The sequence below is a fragment of the Anolis carolinensis genome, chromosome 1 (assembly GCF_035594765.1).
Source record: "Anolis carolinensis isolate JA03-04 chromosome 1, rAnoCar3.1.pri, whole genome shotgun sequence".
Classification (NCBI taxonomy): Eukaryota; Metazoa; Chordata; class Lepidosauria; order Squamata; family Dactyloidae; genus Anolis; species Anolis carolinensis.
This window is the reverse complement of record NC_085841.1, coordinates 31,057,103-31,075,283: the sequence shown is the minus strand read 5'-3', so window position 1 is coordinate 31,075,283 and position 18,181 is coordinate 31,057,103. Positions and strand designations below refer to the sequence as shown.

General features: G+C 43.2%; 1 protein-coding gene across 1 annotated transcript in view; it reads left to right on the top strand.

The window, feature by feature from the left end:
• The window catches only part of batf3 (basic leucine zipper ATF-like transcription factor 3), a 24,434-nt gene extending 6,253 nt beyond the window's left edge, over positions 1-18,181 (top strand). The window contains exons 2-4 of the mRNA XM_003216013.4: positions 3,920-4,390; positions 8,412-8,516; positions 12,619-18,181. Of these exons, the coding sequence (XP_003216061.3) occupies positions 3,920-4,390; positions 8,412-8,516; positions 12,619-12,804 (762 nt within the window). The 3' untranslated portion in view covers positions 12,805-18,181. The remainder of the gene's footprint in view (positions 1-3,919; positions 4,391-8,411; positions 8,517-12,618) is intronic.

Below are 18,181 nucleotides of genomic sequence, written 5' to 3'. Positions count from 1 at the left end.
GGAAGAGACCTCACGGGCCATCCAGTCCAACCCCCTGCCATGAAGCAGGAAAATCACCCCCAACAGATGGCCACCCAGCCTCTGCTTAAAAGCCTCCAAAGAAGTAGCCTCTACCACATTCTGGGGCAGAGAGTTCCACTGCTGAACAGCCCTCACAGTGAGGAAGTTCTTCCTAATGTTCAGGTGGAATCTCCTTTCCTGTAGTTTGAAGCCATTGTTTCATCCTAGGCTCCAGGGCAGCAGAAAACAAGCCTACTCCCTCCTCCCTATGACTTGCCCTCACATATTTATGCATGGCTATCATGTCTCCTTTCAGCCTTCTCTTCTGCAAGCTAAACAACATGCCCAGCTCTTTCAGCCGCTTCTCATAAGTTTTGTTCTCCAGACCCTTGATCATTTTAGTCTCCCTTCTCTGCACACATTCCAGCTTGTCCACATCTCCCTTCAATTGCGGTGCCCAGAAGTGGACACAGTGTGATTCCAGGTGTGGTCTGGAATAGAGGGGTAGCATGACTTCCCTGGATCTAGACACTAGACTCCTATTTATGCAAGCCAAAATCCCATTGGCTTTTTTAACTGCTGCATCACATTGTTGGTTCATGTTTAACTTGTCCACGAGAACTCCAAGATCTTTTTCACACGTAGAGCAAGGCATTCCCTGTTTTGTAACTTTGCATTTCATTTTTTTCTGCCTCAGTGGAGTATCTTGCATTTGTCCCTGTTGAACTTCATAGACAAATGAGCTTTAATCTGGAACAAGTTAATTTGTGTCTATTTTTACTTTTTAATGCTCATAACACTGATCAACATGCATTTTGGCGTTTCAACTGTTAGCTCTGTTTCTCTGTATATTTGACCTGCTGATTCTAAAAATAGTGACAGGTTTCTCTCCATCCGCTCTAGTTTTTGAGGTACAAAACATATGGCATCCACCAGTCTACTCACTCAAGAAAACCATGATGACCATATCTAAGAAACTAGAGCTAATGTGATCTATCCAATGCATTTTTCTGGATCAGCGCCCCAAAGAACCCTAGGAACAGGCCTGAAAACCAAGACACCACAAAATTGCATATATAAAGATAAGTCTAATTGTTTTGGAAGATGCATGCATTCACCATGACTGCTACCTAGAAAGCACTCCTTTTTTGCCAGACTTTGTAATGTTTTTTTCCCTTTTACTCCAATTCTGTCCCTTCTGGTTTGGTCCACGGTGCCCCCACCACAGACCACAGTGACAGTGCCAATGTATTTTTGGCCAGGGTTTTTGTCAAGGCTTTCTCTCTCACTTCCTACAATGTGCCACTCCACTCGCTCAAGGAAAACAACATGTTCTGACAAACAGAAGAACAAGGAGGGTCTCCTTAGCATTGGTCCTCTGCTTTCTTGTGCAATCCTTCAAAAGCTTTAGGACAAAATGGTGCTCCTGGGACGAAGGGTGGAGAACCACAATGAGTGTTAAAATGCCCCCCAAAAGGAAAAAAATACAGTTTTGCAAGGTTTAAAAGAGAGATATCCAGTCTTGGTTCAAAACCCTCCAGAGAGGGATATCCCATGGGAATCCCAGGCAGTCTATACTTCGCTAGAGTTGGACGAGATCTCCAAGGACCACGTCTAAAAAGTGTGCCACCCATATGAAAAGTGTGGAAAGCTCTGGTCTATACCCTTCTCTCAAAGAGGGCTGATGCCTCACCAGTCTCCAGCTCCCAGGATTCCACAGCATTGAAACATGGATGGTAAAGTGGTGTCAAGCTGCACTAATTCTACAGTACAGTATTGGACTGGATGGTGCTTGTGGTCACTTCCAATTCAATTAGTCTATTTAAAAAAAAACTGTTTATTTTGAAAAATGTTTTTAATGTTAAGAGTGCTGGGTGGCAGTCTAACTTAGAGGTGAAAATCCACTTCTGGAGACTTCAAGGAGAAAAATTAATATATCTCCAGGTTGCTGTGAGTTTTCCAGGCTGTATGGCCATGTCCCAGAAGCATTCTCTCCAAACTGTTTGCCCACATCTATGGCAGGCATCCACAGAGGTTGTGAAGTCAGTTGGAAACTAGGCAAGTGGGGTTTATATATCTGTGGAAGGTCCAGGATGGGAGAAAGAACTTCTGTCTGTTGGAGGCAAATGTGAATGTTTCAATTGGCCACTTTGATTAGCACTGAAACCCTTTCAGCTTCAAGGTCTGGTTGTTTCCTGCCTGGGGGAATCCTTTGTTGGGAGGTGATTAAGTGGCCCTGATTGTTTCTTGTCTGGAATTCCCCTGTAGCTGAGTGTTGTTTCTTATTTACTGTCCTGATTTTAGAATTATTAAATACTGGTAGCCAGATTTTGTTCATTTTCATGGTCTCCTCCTTTCTATTGAAATTGTCTACATGGATTCCCCCAGGCAGGAAGCAGCCAGATTTGAAGCTGAAAGGCCATTCAATGCTAATCAAGGCGGCCAATTGCAACATTCACACCTGCCTCAAACAGACAAGAGTTTTTTCTCCCACCCTGGACCTTCCACAGATATAGAAACCCCACTGGACTAGTTTCCAACAGACCTCACAACCTCTGAGGATGCCTGCCATAAATGTGGGCAAAACGTCAGGAGAGAATGCTTCTGGAACATGGCCATACAGCCCACAGCAACCCAGTGATTCCGGCCATGAAAGCCTTCAACAACATATTAATCTACCCCCCTTCCTTCTCTTCCTCTTTTTCTTTTCTTCCTCTCTTCTTTTTCTTCTTTCCTTCCTTCTTTCTTTGTTTCCTTCTTTCTTCCCTCCTTTCCATTTCTCCCTCTTTCTTCATTTCTTTATTTCTTTTCTTCCTTCCCTCCTTCCTTCTCTCCCTCTTTCTTTCTTTCTTTTCTTCTTTTTTATTTCTTTCCTCCTTCCTTCCTTTTCTTTTCTCCCTTTTTCTTCATTCCTTTCTTCCTTCCTTCCCTCCTTCCTTTTCTCCCTCCCTCCTTCTTTCTTTCCTTCTTTGTTTCTTTCCTTCCTTCTCTTCATTTTCCTTCTTTCTTTCTTTTGTCCTTCCTTCCCTCCTTTCCATTTCTCCGTCTTCCTTCCTTCCTTTCTTCTCTGTCCTCCTCCCTCCGTCCTACTTTCTTTCTTTCTTTCTTTCTTTCCTTCCTTCCTTTTTTCTTTCTTTCCTTCCTTCTCTCCCTCCCTCCTTCTTTCCTTCCTTCTTTCTTTCCTTCTTTGTTTCTTTCCTTCCTTCTCTTCATTTTCCTTCTTTCCTTATTTCTTTCTTTCCTTCTTCCTTCCCTCCTTTCCTCCCCCTCCCTCCCTCCCTTCCTTCCTTCCCTTGCTTCCTTCCTTCTCTCTCTTCCTCCTTCCGTCCTACTTTCTTTCTTTCCTTCCTTCTTTCCTTATTTATTTCTTTCCTCCTTCCTTATTTCTTTTTCTTCCTTCCTTCCTCCCTTCCTTCCTTCCCTTCCTCCCTCCCTCCCTCCCTCCCTCTTTCTTCATTTCTTTCTTTCCTTCCTTCTTTCTTTTTTTCCCTCCCTCCCTTATTTCCTTCCTTCCTTTACCAGCCTGAGAGACTGAAGGCGGTCAAAACCAACCGGCGGACCACATCCTGCCCACACTTTACCCAAACCTGGTTTAAAAAGAAAGGCAAAGAGTCCATTTCCAAAAGGATCCCCGGGGGAGAGCGAACAGATCCTTCAGTCTCGTGCCGAGCCTTAGCCAAGGGACACCAAAGACTGCTTCTTCTATACTGTACAACAGCCCTGGAGTTTGGGAGAACTTCCAAGGAGCCCGCGCAGTCCAAGCTGCATTCATTCTACAGCAGGCATGGACAAACTTGGGCCCTGCGGGTGTTTTGGACTTCAACTCCCACCATTCCTAACAGCCGGTATGCTGTTAGAAATTGTCAGAGTTGAAGTCCAAAACATCTGGAGGGCCGAAGTCGGCCCATGCCTGGAGTAGAATGAATGCAGCTTGGACTGCGCGGGCTCCTTGGAAGTTCTCCCAAACTCCAGGGCTCCCTCCTCGCCTCCAGCGCAGGAGAAGGTGCAGCTCCCCAAGTTCCCTCCCGAGGTTTCAAGGCCGCCACGTGATTTCCATCCAGGGAGGAGAGGAGGCGGAGGCGGCGCTTTCCGGGTCCCTTCGGCAGGGCTTTTCCTGCGTTGTCTCCGGCGCGGAAGGGGAGCCCGAGGGATAATCCGGACCGGGTCTCGCGGGGGTTGCTGTGAAACCGGGCGGAACCGGCTGCCGGGACGTCCCTACCCGGGGTTTCCGAATTCAGACGCAACAGACACAGACAGAGCTCCTCTTCCTCCTCCCGAGGCGCACGCGTTGGGCGCTCGGCTTCGAGTCTTTTCGGCGCCTTCCCCGGCCAGGATGTCCCTGGCGCCGCCGGCTTTGCAGAGGAGCTCCTCATCGGAAGGGGCTTCGCAGGTAAGGCAGGGGAAGGAGGGAGGGCAGGGCGGGCGTTGCAAGGAAGGCGGACAGCTTCCTCTCTGCTGCTCGGGAGACTCACAGGGGGCCGACCCAGGGCGCAGCATCTCTCCAGTCTACACCGTGGAAGAGATGCAGTGTGGCTCTACTTTAGCTGCCTGGGACATCTTCTGGCTTTTGGAGAGTCTCCAACAGCACTCTTGGGCTCCTCCGAAAAGCCATGTCAAACTACAGCTCCCAGGAACCTGTAGCCCTGAGTACTGTCAAACTGCATTCATTCCACAGTATAGATCAGGCATGAGCAAACTTCAGCCCTCCTGGTGTTTTGGACTTCAACTCCCACCATGCCTAACAGCCTCAGGCCCCTTCCGCTTAAGCGGCTGAGGGGGGAAAGGAAAGGGCCTGAGGCTGTGAGGAATGGTGGGAGTTGAAGTCCAAAACACCAGGAGGGCTGAAATTTGCCCATGCTTGCCCTAAACGGTTTAGGCCCAACTTACCGCATCAGACCGCATCGCCTCTTATCAACCTGAGAGGCCCTTCAATATACCTCACAACCTCTGAGGATGCCTGCCATAGATGTGGGCAAAACGTCAGGAGAGAATGCTTCAGGAACATGGCCATACAGCCCGGAAAACAGACAACAACCCTGTGATACCGGCCATGAAAGTCTTCGAAAACAGACAAATGCGGTTGGCGGTGATGAGAGAGGGCCATCTCAGAAGCTGCCCTGGCCCTGTGGAACTCCCTTCCCATTGAGATTAAAACTGTTACCTTTCAAGAACCAGTTGAAGACCTACCTGGTCAAGCAAGCTTTGGACGAATGAATTCAATTGCTGAGGACAGCAAGGTTGATTTGCACTGAGCTTAGCGAAATATACAATTTAATCAATGAGTCTCCACAATAATTGTAATTGGTTTTAAACGTTTTTAATGCCTACTATTTATTTTTATCTCATTTCTTGGCGTTATTATGCTTTGTGTGATTTTTGTCTTGTACAGTAGAGTTTCGCTTATCCAATGTAAACAGGCCAGCAGAACGTTGGATAAGGGAATATGTTGGATAATTAGGAGAGATTAAGGAAAAGCCTATTAACATTCGCTTATCCAACGTTCTGGATTATCCAACACATTTTTGTAGTCAATGTTTTCAATATATCCTGATTTTTTGGTGCTAAATTCATAAATACAGTAATTAGTACATAGCATATTGAACTACTTTTTCTGTCAAATTTGTTGTATAACATGATGTTTTGGTGCTTAATTTGTAAAATCATAACCTAATTTGATGTTTAATAGGCTTCTCCTTCATCTCTCCTTATTATTCAACATATTCGCTTATCCAATGTTCTGCCGGCCCGTTTATGTTGGATAAGTGAGACTCTGCTGTGTGTGTGTGTGTGTGTGTGTGTGTGTGTGTGTGTATATATATATATATATATATATGGAAGAACTTGAGCTGTAAGACCAAGAACAAGTCAGGAGAGTAAAGACAAAGATCCACCCAGAGGAAAGGTGTTCCTACCATACATCAAGGGAATCGCATAGGGAAACTGATGAAGAAACACAACCTACAAACTATCTACAGGCCTACTAAGAAAATCCAACAAATGCAACGTTCAGCAAAGAACAAGAGGGATCCCCTCACCTCTGCAGGAGTCTATCGTATACCATGCAGCTGTGGAGAAGTCTATATAGGGTCCACCAAATGCAGCAGCATTGCCCAAACACGAATCAAAGAACGTGAAAGGCACTGCAGACTAATCCAACCAGAGAAGTCAGCCATAGCAGAGCACTTGATGAACCAACCTGGACACAGCATATTATCAGAGAACACAGAAATGTTGGACCACTCTGACAACCACCATGTCAGACTACACTGAGAAGCCATTGAAATCCACAAGCAACTTCAACAGAAAGGAGGAAACCATGAAAATGAACAAAATCTGGCTACCAGTATTAAAAAAAGCTCCAAAATTAGAACAGTAAATAAAAAACAACGCTCAGAAGATAGGGGTATTCCAGACAGGAAACAATCAAGTGCCAGTTAAACAAAGGATGCCTCCGGGCAAACAACAGCCAGGCTACCTCAATGCAAATACTCATTGACCTTGCAGCTGCAAGGCTGCTCAATGCTAATGAAGGTTGCCAATTGCAACATTCATACTTTCTTCACACCGACTAGAATTTTTTCTCCCAACCTGGACATTTGAGATATATATACACTCCACTAGCCTAATTTCCAACAGATCTCTGAAGATGCCAGCCACAGATGCAGGCAAAACGTCAGTAGGAAATGCTACTGGAACATGGCCATACAGCCCGGAAAACTCACAGCAACCCAACTTGATGTTAAACAGCTGTTTGATAGTTATGCCTTGGAAATGATGTCATCTCCTTCTCTGGAAGTTTTTAAGCAGAGGCTGGATGTCCATTTGTCAGGAATTCTTTGATTGTATCTTCTTTCATAGCAGGATGGGGTTGGTCTGAATGGCCCTTGGGGTCTATCTCCATAGTAAAATGAATGCAGTTTGGCTCCACTTTGAACTGCCATGGCTCAATGTAATGGTGTCCTGGGATGTGTTGTTTGGTGAGGCATCAACACTCTTTGGCAGGGAAGGCGAAAGGCCTTGCAAAACTACAACTCCAAGGACTCCACAGCATTGTGCCATGGCAATTAAAGTGAAGTCAGGATGTATTCATTTTACAATATAGATCAGGCAGGGGAAAACTTCAGCCCTCCAGGTGTTTTGGACTTCAACTCCCACAATTCCTAACAGCCTCGGGCTGTTCCTTTCCCCCCTTGGCAGCTTATGGAATTGTGGGAATTGAAGTCCTAAACACCTGGAAGGCCAAAATTTGCCTATGCCTGATATAGAGGGTACCCAAAAGTCTCCAGGAGTGGCATTTCATTTCTGAGGATTCCCCCAGGCAGGAAGCAGCCAAACTTTAAACCTGATAAAGGTGATCAATTGCAATATTCGCATTTGCCTCAAACAGGCAAGAGTTCTTTCTCCCACCCTGGACCTTCCACAGATATATAAACCCCACTTGCCTAGTTTCCAACAGACCTCTCAACCTCTGAGGATGCTTGCCATAGATGTGGGTGAAACGTCAGGAGAGAATGCTTCTGGAACATGGCCATACAGCCTGGAAAACTCACAGCATTCCAGTGATTCCAGCCATGAAAGCCTTTGACAACACATCACCCTCCAATGGCCCCAATTCAGCAGGGACAGTCTTGCTTAATTCTCGGTTGTCCCACTTTCTCAGCTGGTTTCACAATGCTCCGCTTTCTCCTTCCACTTTCCCCGCTTTGTCCTCAGTTTACTTCCATTACTACAAATAGAATTCAAAGTGCAAAAGTAGTTTACGCTTTATTAAGATAAAGAGGAGATGACACGAGGGGCCAGAATCTTGCCCTTCCTTGTAGGCTCAGGCAGGCCCCATCTACAATGCCATATAATCCTTTTTTTGCATCCAGATTATCTGCTTTTGAACTGGATTATATGGCAGTGTAGATCTAGCCTCAAAGCCTGGCTGCTTCCTGCCATGGGGAATCCTTTGTTGGGTGGTGTTAACTGGCCCTGATTGTTTCCTGTCTGAAATTCCTGTTTCCAGTGTGTTATTCTTTATTTTACTGTCCTGATTTTAGAGTTTTTAATACTGGTAGCCAGATTCGATAACTGCATTCCAGTCATTCTCAAAACCTTGTCCAAACCACATTCTATAAATTATTGTGTGTGAATGCAATAACAGTCAAACCAAACCAAACCAAACCAAAAATGTATATCAAAATTCATTGTTGTCCAGCCAGGACTTTCTGTTCTTTATTTTCCTGATGGGTATAACGGGAACGTAAGCTCATGTTGCCCTCATCCTGTTTGGTGATGATACATCTTTTTATTGCTAACATTTCACAATTTTCTGAATGTTAAGGGATCACAAGAATCAGGTGGGGAAGGAATAACTAACTAACTAACTAACTAACTGAAAGTCTCCTGATTTTTCATTTTTTTGTCAGGGTCAGGAAGATGATGAAAGAAAAGTAAGGAGGAGAGAGAAGAACAGAGTGGCTGCACAGAGAAGCCGAAAGAAACAAACACAGAAAGCAGACAAACTCCATGAGGTGACTCTTGCCCTGCCTTCCAGAAATATTAGCATTCAGTTTCAGGCACAAATGACAAAGGGTTTTGTAGCATCTGAAAGACTGACTCATGCACTGTGGCAGATAAGCCATCGTGGCTCATGAATGTTTCTGTTTCTAAGGAATCTGTCAGGATGCATCATTGTTGGTTTCCCCTCTGAGTACTAACCAGGGTTGATTCTGCTTTGTAAGGACTGAAAAAATGTCATGAAAACTCTTATTTTAGGGGCAACACCCTACTTTTGTCTCTCCTCTCCCCCATAGCTAAGCTACTGGTCATTCCTGGTCAGTATTCAGATGAATAATCCACAGAAAAACCAACAGATGCTATGATTCCAAGTGGTGTCAAACTGCATTCATTCTGAAATGTAGATGCACTCTGTGAATTCATTTTTGGTGAGAAGAAGGGCATACGAAAAGCAGCTGGCAGGAAAATGCCTCGGCTCCTTTCTGTTTTCCCTCTGAAGTTCAGACTCACTGTATTAGATCTCAGATCATTCTCTTTCTTTCTGCTGTCTAGCACAGTCTTTTTCAGCCTTTGTTCATTGGAAGATCTTGAACTATATCTTCCCTATCCACCCCAATCCTTGCTCATGTTGACTTGGGTTGGTGGCTATTGTAGTTCAGCATTTGGGGATCCAAGGCTGGGATAGCCAAATGCTTAGTTCAGGAACACTCGCAGAGCTCCTTGCTCCCTGGATCTATGTACCAAATGCCCAAACAGTATATTGCTCTCACACATGGATTGATTTTTCTCCATGAACACCTTTTAAAATATGAGTATGAAGCTGTTACAACAGACTGTGTCGGGGAATCCCAGAGAAGATTAATTTCGCCTCTCATGAAGAAATATAGTCCAAACTGTACCTGCCTCCTAGTAATTTCAGGAGGTGATTTGGAGTTTGTAATGTTTTGAGTCATGGCTGAGTTGTTTTTCTTTATTCATTTTATTCCCTAAATGTGAATCGTGTCCCTTCTTGGTCATATATTTCCCCAAATGCATAGCAATCAAGTAGACCTACAACTTTTGTTGGAGGTTGTTGTTGGATGTTGTTGACTATTTCTTCTTCTTCTTCTTCTTCTTCTTCTTCTTCTTCTTCTTCTTCTTCTTCTTCTTCTTCTTCTTCTTCTTCTTCTTTATTTACAGTACATCCCATGGGGACTCAAGGTGCCTAACATCTATCTACACTAAACAGTTTAAAAAGAGTAATACAGAAGTTCAAAAACAATTAAATAATATCAGTGTGGTAAAAACAGAATTGGGAGCCCCCAATGGCGCAGTGGGTTAACCCGCTGAAAGGTCAGCAGTTTGAATCCAGGGAGCGGAGTGAGCGCCCGCTGTTAGCTCCAGCTCCTGCCAACCTAGCAGTTCGAAAACATGCCAATGTGAGTAGATCAATAAGTACTGCTCCGGCAGGACGGTAACGGCACTCCATGCAGTCATGCCGGCCACATGACCTAGGATGTGTTTATGGACAACGCTGGCTCTTCGGCTTAGAAATGAAGATGAGCACCAACCCCCAGAGTTGGATATGACTAGACTTAATGTCAGGGGAAAACCTTTACCTTTACCTACCTTAAAAACAGAATTAAAATATCACAAATACATTAGAATGGGCTTTAAAACTCATATCCCCCCCAGTCCCACCCATCCTCCCCAGAGCCTCCCCTTACCCTTTCCCAAAAGCATGTTGACAGAAGAATGTCTTGACCTACTTGCAGAAAGCCAGCAGGGATGGGGCCATTTTGGTTTCTCTTGGGAGGAAGTTCCACAGCCTGGGAACAGCCACCAAAAAGGCCCTCCTGTGTTTCCACCAAGAGATTGGTTTGGCATTCCCTTTTGTTCAGAGTGTTGTTCTTTATTTACTGAGCTGATTTTAGAGGGGTTTTTTTTTAATACTGGTAGCCAGATTTTGTTCATTTTCACTGTTTCCTCCTTTCTGTTGAAATTGTCCACATGCTTGTGGATTTCAGTGGCTTCTCTGTGTAGTCTGACATGGTGGTTGTTAAGAGTGGCCCAGCATTTCTGTATTCTCAAATAATATGCTGTGTCCAGGTTGGTTCCTCAAGTGATCTGCTATGGCTGGCCATTAAATGCTAATCAAGCTGGTCAATTGCAGCATTCACACTTGCCTCAAGCAGACAAGAGTTCTTTCTCCCTCCCTGGACTTTCCACAGATATATAAACCTCACTTGCCTAGTTTCCAATAGACTTCACAACCACTGAGGATGCCTGTCATAGATGTGGGTGAAATGTCAGAAGAGAATGCTTCTGGAACATGGCCATACAGCCTGGAAAACTCACAGCAACCCATTTCTCATATTTGCTGCATCCTTTCAACTCCATCTCATTCTCATGTATCCTTCACTGATTATGGTAACGCTCTTTCTCAAGAAAATCAGTCAGATGCATAGCAATAAGGGTGTTGGCTGAACCTGAATTTCTGACCATTATTACCACCATTGTTATCATTCATATTGCAAGCTTTCTTATGAGCAATCATGAATGTTATTTAAGGGGAAAAAAATTTTAAGGGTGGAGATCAAGATATTAATCTGCCTTTTCCATGGAAGAAAGCAGGTTCTAGCAACTCCAGGTGTGGTGCAGTAATGCAGCGTAACCTTCAAGCATTTTGGTCACAGCGGCTGAACAGAAGTATTTCTCTCTCTCTGTCTCAATGTAGTTGTGTTTTAAGCACACTGATATAAGTTCTGCTCTATGCACATTCAAATCAGGGAGGAAATTAACTATTTGGTGTACATTTGCATTGTGAAACTGTTGTGCCAACTCTCATTCTCTCTTCCTTCCCTGTACTGCAGTGGTAGGGAATGTGTAACCCTCGCATTTCGCTGGGTTGTTGGAAATCACATCAACCCAAGACAGCATAGTGCAGTGGTTCTTAACCTGTGGGTCCCTAGATGTTTTGGCCTACAACTCCCAGAAATTCCAACCAGTTTGCCAGTTGTTAGGCTTTCTGGTATTTGAAGGCCTAAACATCTGGGGACATACAGGCTGAGAACCACTGGCATTGTGTGTGGAGAAGGATGAAAGAAACTGTGGCCTCATAGTTTCCAAAGGGTCAGTTGGAGGAAAGGTGCTGAGGATATGCTGAACCCAAAGTCCTACTAGGTTGCATCTACACTGTATAACTAATGCAGTTTGACACCACTTCAATGGAATCTTGGGAGTTGTAGTTTTGCAAGGCCTTTCACCTTATCTTCCAAAGAGTGCTGGTCCCTCGCCAAACTACGATCAAGGATTCCATAGCATTGACCCATGGCAGTCAAAGTGGTGTCAAGCTGCATTAACTCTAGAAGGAAGTATGAAAGCTCTGTGGGGTTTTAGCCCATGATTGGTTACTGGGGAGCAACTTAAGGTGGATCTACACTGCCATGTACTCCAGTTTCTAAATCTAGTTTATCTGCTTTGAACGGGAAAGCAGATAATCTGGATTCAGGAACCTGATTATATGGCAGTGTAGATGGGGCCAAAGATTGCTAAAGCAGCTTGGGAGTTCATACATTGGTCTTATTTCATGGCAATGAAAGTAAGCTAAGGGGAAAGGGAGAAGAAGTGAAACTGGGATATTTTAAAAGCAACAGAAAAAAAAATGTGAAGATAGAGGATTAATTGGGGCTACCTTTGCCAGACTGGGACAGTTGGAGGGTATGGCATAATAACCTCAATTATTTCAAGTATCGGAGGTTTCCTATATGACTATGGGCCACTGGGTTTTGCTTTTGGCTCTTGGTTTCTTGGGCCCCTTCTACACTGGCCTATATCCCAGGATCTGAAGATTATCTGTTTGAACTGGATTATGCGAGTCTACACTGCCAGATAATCTGGGATCGGATCCTGGGATATAGAGCAGTGTGGAAGGGGCCTTGGTCTTTCAGGGCTGCCCTGTAAGGTCCGGTTCTCTAGCTCAGGCTGGACTGGGTGAAAGGAATGGTTTCTATCTACTTCATAGCAGTTGCTGGGATCTCTCTTTGGATGTGAGTCCAACATCTATGTACCATTTGAGAAAGAAATAACAAAATAAAAATGTATTGTTTTCTTATTTGTTTTGATAATGCATTGCAGGAGTATGAATGCCTGGAACAAGAAAATACTTCCCTGAAAAAAGAGATCAGCAAACTGACAGATGAATTAAAACACTTGAATGAAGTCTTGAGGAACCACGAAAAAGTCTGTCCTCTATTACATTGCTCCTTAAACTTTGGCTTGATTCCCAGGCACGATGTTCTCAGCGGTCCTTTGCCGAGATGAAATTTTCCTCAGAGGTTCCTAAGATGTAAAAGCAATCACACACTATTCTCTTTCACCGTGGACCTCATCTTATGGTTGGAGACTACTGAACATCGGGAAGCCGCACTGATATCGAAATAATGTATCAAACGTGTCAGAGGGCCTTTGAACAGAACGCTTTGTTTTCTACATGTTTCCACTATGTGCTCTACATCCAGCCAAGAATCCAAAGCGTATTGTAGAAACTAGAATATGAAGAATGTATTGTATTTTCTACCTATGCAACTGCCCAGCCTTCATTTTCAGGAGTTGACTTGGTGTTCATGGAAAAGAGGAAGAATATGTGGCAGCATTTGAAACCAAAAGGGATAATGAACATACAAACCTGTGAGCAAGAGGTTGCACCGAGCAATTCAGTTCCTTTATATTCCATTTAAAGCTAGATATCAAATTGTGTGAAAACCTGAACACTGCCATTAGACATGTAGCTGTAAGACTGCTGATATATTGCAGACTCAGCAATGACAATGCAGATTTTCCCATTTTATCGTGTCAGAAGCAACTTGGGAACATACTGCAAGTCGCTTCTGGTGTGAAATAATTCGCCGTCTACAGAGACATTGCCCAGGGGACACCCGGATGTGTTGATGGGAGGCTTCTCTCCTGTCCCCACAAGCTAGAGCTGACAGACGGGAGCTCACCCCATCTCACAAAAAAGTTGTGTTTTGTTCTGTGCTGATTTGCCATCCGTTGTGTCAATCAGGAAGCAATGCCAGGAAGTGTTGGCTGGCTGCCGATGGTAGGAACTAGCCATCCAACCGCCACACTACCCAATATATATAAAAACGTTAGTTAAAAAAATCAACCCAGAAAATCTGGATCGACTTATTCATGGGTCAGTGTGAGTACTATACCTTAACTCTCTTCAAAGAAAAGGTACCATTGTCTTCTCTGAGTAGAGAAGAGTCAAGAGCTTAGTCCATCCCAGGAAATCCTCAAAGAAGAACCCATCCCTTCTACTCTCTGCCGTGATACAACTTCTGGCCTTTTTGAATACTTGGGTGGGGAAATGGCAGCTGACCCCCGAAGTGGCATTGATGCTTCCCCTCTCAGTGCAGCGAGAGAAGCCCTTGAGGCAGGCATCCTCAACCTGTGGCCCTCCAGCTGTTTAGGCCTCCAACTCCCACAAGCCCCAGCCCGCTTGTTCAATTGTCAGGAATTCTGACCATTGGAGTTGGGACTCAAGACAGCTGGAGAGCCATAGTTTGAGGGTGCCTGCCTTGGGGCAATCCAGTGCCAAAGTGGGGGACTTTTTAAGATGACAGGAATAAAAAACTTAATTAATTTTAAAAAAGTAAATGTTATTATTCATAGTGAAGTTTGAAAAGTCATTTTTTTGTCTATTTTCATTGAATTGTTCCTTGAAGAGGGGAGCTTGTAATAACGATATAGCCTGGAGAATTCCTCTGAATGTGCTGCTAAAATAAGTAGAAAATTTTGCTCTTTACAGTAGCAATGATAATCATGCAACTCTCCAGATGTTGCTCAACTGCAAATCCCAGCTTTGCTTTGCTGCCTAGGACAGGGATTTTGGAGGGCTCCCTGAATCCCCGGTGGCGCAGCAGGCTAAACCACTGAACTTGCTGACCAAAAGGCCGGCGGTTCGAATCTGGGGAATGGGATGTGCTCTGTTAGCCCCAGCTTCAGCCAACCAGTTCGAAAACATGCAAGTGTGGGTAGATCAATAGGTACAACTCTGGTGGGAAGATTAGGATGCTCCATGGAGTCATGCTGGCCACATGACCTTGGAGGTGTCTATGGACAACGGTGGCTCTTCAGCTTAGAAATGGAGATGAGTACCACACCCCAGAGTTGGACACAACTAGACTTAATATCAGGGGGAAACCCTTATCTACTACCTGAATCCCATCCCTGTGTGACATCCAGAGTTGCCAGATCTCAGGGTTTGTATCCTCTTTGCCAGTTCTTAAGCAAGGAGGAGGAATCTCAAGGTAAGAGTACTGCCTTAAAAGATGTGTATGCATATATATTTGTTTTCCTCAATAGTTAGGTTTGGGTTTTTAAAATATGAATGGTACATTAATTCGGTAGGATTACATTGATGCTTAATGTATCATGCATAAGGATATCACCATCAACAAGGTGTTACATCACAACTGATTATCGCTATGGCTCAGGCTTTGGCTTGAAAACCCTTGGATAGTTCTGACCTAGCAACTTGTTTTCCATTCCATTACTTAAATTCTGAAACATGACATCAGTAATCCCTTAATATCCCATACTGCTCTACTTGTGTTGCTCACATTATGACTTTGGCATTGTGACCTGTGCTTCTACTTTCACAAATGAAAGTCTCAAGCAGGGAAATATGGCTCCCTCCACACCAAAGTGGTCAGGGAACCAAAAGAACTTTACTTTCCCCATAGTTTTTGATGGAGATTGTACTTTCAATCACTCATTGAATGTATACTTGAATGTATAAAAACCCCTCCTGTGTGCTGAACCATTATTGTTGTGTGCCTTCAAGTTGTTTCCAACTCATGACAAGCATGAGGTTTTCTGAGGCTGAGGGTGTGTAGCTTGCCCAAGGTTAACCCAATAGATTTCGATGGCAGAATGAACCAAACCAAAAGTACCACTACGATGTAGACCTATTCAAGCTGGCCCCTAGCCTTGGATGTCTAGATGTCTCACCCTCCTGTGGTCTCTTGGGTTTGGGTCATGGATCTCCAGGTGACTTTCATGTGGATATATTTATTTTCCAATGACTTTCTTCAATGATCAGTGTCTCATCTTAAAGAAGCTAGTTAGAGTCTGGTTTAATAAAGCAAAACGTTATTTTCATAACAACTTTATTTTCATAACAAACTGAATGGTGGTTGCTTTATCAGGTTCCAATGCTTATTTAAAACTGGAATTAAAACCCAGATCATCCTTCCAACATGGGAGCTACCAGCTGCCATTGGACATTTGGAAATGCTTTGTATTAATAAGCTCAGGTTGAATGGGAGAAAAACTGCTCAGAAAATGGTGCAGCTTTTCACTTCACCATGCAGCGGTGAGATAGGAAACCACCTCTAATGGGATGTCCCGTTTTTGCAACACATTCAGCAGAGGTGGGTGGATTTCAAGGTTGTGGATTTGCTTTTTTAGTAGTAGGCCAAAAGTCTCAGCTTTAAGACTGATTCGAAAGAACTGGACTTTAAATACTTGGGAAGTTGTCCTGGGTACCAGAAATGTATGGAGCTTTAATAACATAATAATAACACTTTATTTATAACCCGCCCTCTCTCCCTGAAGAATAACAAAAAAGTGCCAATACTTTCTATACAAAATAATACATTCTTAATTATCCTAAGCTTTCCTCAGACAAATGCATGTATTTTTCACCTATATTAATATTTACAGAGGTGAAAGACTCTTAACACTTAGGATAAGTCAGTATCAAGAAAATAATTACAGAAATAGTTACCCAGTTTATCTTGTTTTTACTTGAAAAATAATATCATCAGCTTGAAATACCTCAACATTTTGCTTTTTAAATATGTATAGTTGTAAAGGAAAGAAGATTACGAACAACAACAAAACTTTATTTATATTCCATCCTATCTCCCCAGAGGGACTCAGGGCGGATTCTAAACATCAAAGGCAAACATTCAATGCTCAAACACAACAGCAATACACCCATACTAACAAAATAAATGTGGTTCATTCACACAACTAAGTAACTGTTTTACATGATTTGTGAAGGGTGCATATGTACAATTACTGGAAATATATTGCAACTTTCTTCTTTTTTACTGCTTCTATATACAATATGGTGTAATGGCTTAAGTGTTGGACTGTGACTCTGGAAAGCAGAATTCAGAGTCTTGCTCAGTTATGGAAACTGACTAAGTGTCCATGGGCAATTCATATTCTTGCAACCTCAGGAAGACAAAGGCAACCCACCACACATAACAAACTTGTCAAGAAAACCCTCTGATAGAGTCACCTTAAGATTACCATAAATTGGGAAAGACACAACAACAAAAATTGTTGTATAAAAAGTATTCAATGTCCCCTTCTCTATCCCCTTGCAGATTGCCTGGAGCACCTGATCTCAGAGTACAAAAAGACAATTTGCAATATCAATTACTAGACCAATGAACTGAATGAATAAACTGGTTCTCTGCCAATGATAACAATAACAGATACGTTTTTATATACTGTTAATGGGCAGATTCTTGGCTAGAATTGCTTGTGTTAAAATCTACTTGACAGCAAATAACAATGATGTATTACGTTTTAGTCTCATTTTGTGCATGACGATGATCTTTGATGATCCATTTGTTTTTGAACAGGTCTGTAATTGTATACAATAAAATTGAACCTGAACTTGTTATTTGAGTGTTCCAAATTAAAAACCAAAAGTGAACTTTAGAGACAGGAATAAAATTATCCTCTTGCACAAGGGATAGGAAACCAGAACCTTTTTTGTTTCAAGTCACGGACTTCTCCTTTTGGATAATCCCATATCCTCATTGGTATAGTACACACTGTTATTGTGGCTATACTGTATACTAAAAACATCTTTCCCTGACCCAAGGATTCAAGAATGGAACCAGAGTTTCAATATGAGTCAGATTCTTGTTTTCATGTGCACACAGGCATTTTCTTGGGAGGTGGATTCAGCCAACTGAAGAATACACTGTGTGCCTCTTAATGAAAGCACACGGTGTATTCTCCACATCTTTATGTACTTTAACTGCCATGGATTCCCCCAGGAATCCTGAGAATTAAGGCACATCTACATTGAAGAATTAATGCAGTTTGACATCAGTTAACTGCTATGGAATCATGGGAGTTGCAGTTTGATGAGGAACCAGTACTCTTGGCAGAAAAGGCTAAAGACCTTATATAACTACTACTTTCCGGATTCCTTAGCATTGAGGGCACAGCAGTTAAAGTGGTGTGAAACTGCATTCTTTCTATAGTGTAGATACACTCATAATGCAGAGATTTGGTGAAAAGTTGGACTTGTCACTCCCTTGCTCCACAAACTACAGTCCACGTTCCTTGATGAACTACCAAACCACCCACTAGAGGAAAATGTCCTTGTGGGTTTTTCCCTCACATATATTGTTTTGTTGTGTAAGAAATAGATGTTATTCCTCTCCCTCCCTCTCCTTCTCTTGCTTGCATTGTTTTATAGAGCATCCACATATCTGTCTGCCAGGTATCTCTTTTTCCTTGACATTTCAAATACAATGCTGGTGTCCTTTTATATTTTCCCCAGCGGAGGATGTTGGAGAAAAAGTGGTTTCATCAGTTTCATAAACATGTATTGGATAACGCCTGTGACATTGCTACAAATAAACGATGCAATTTTTCCTTG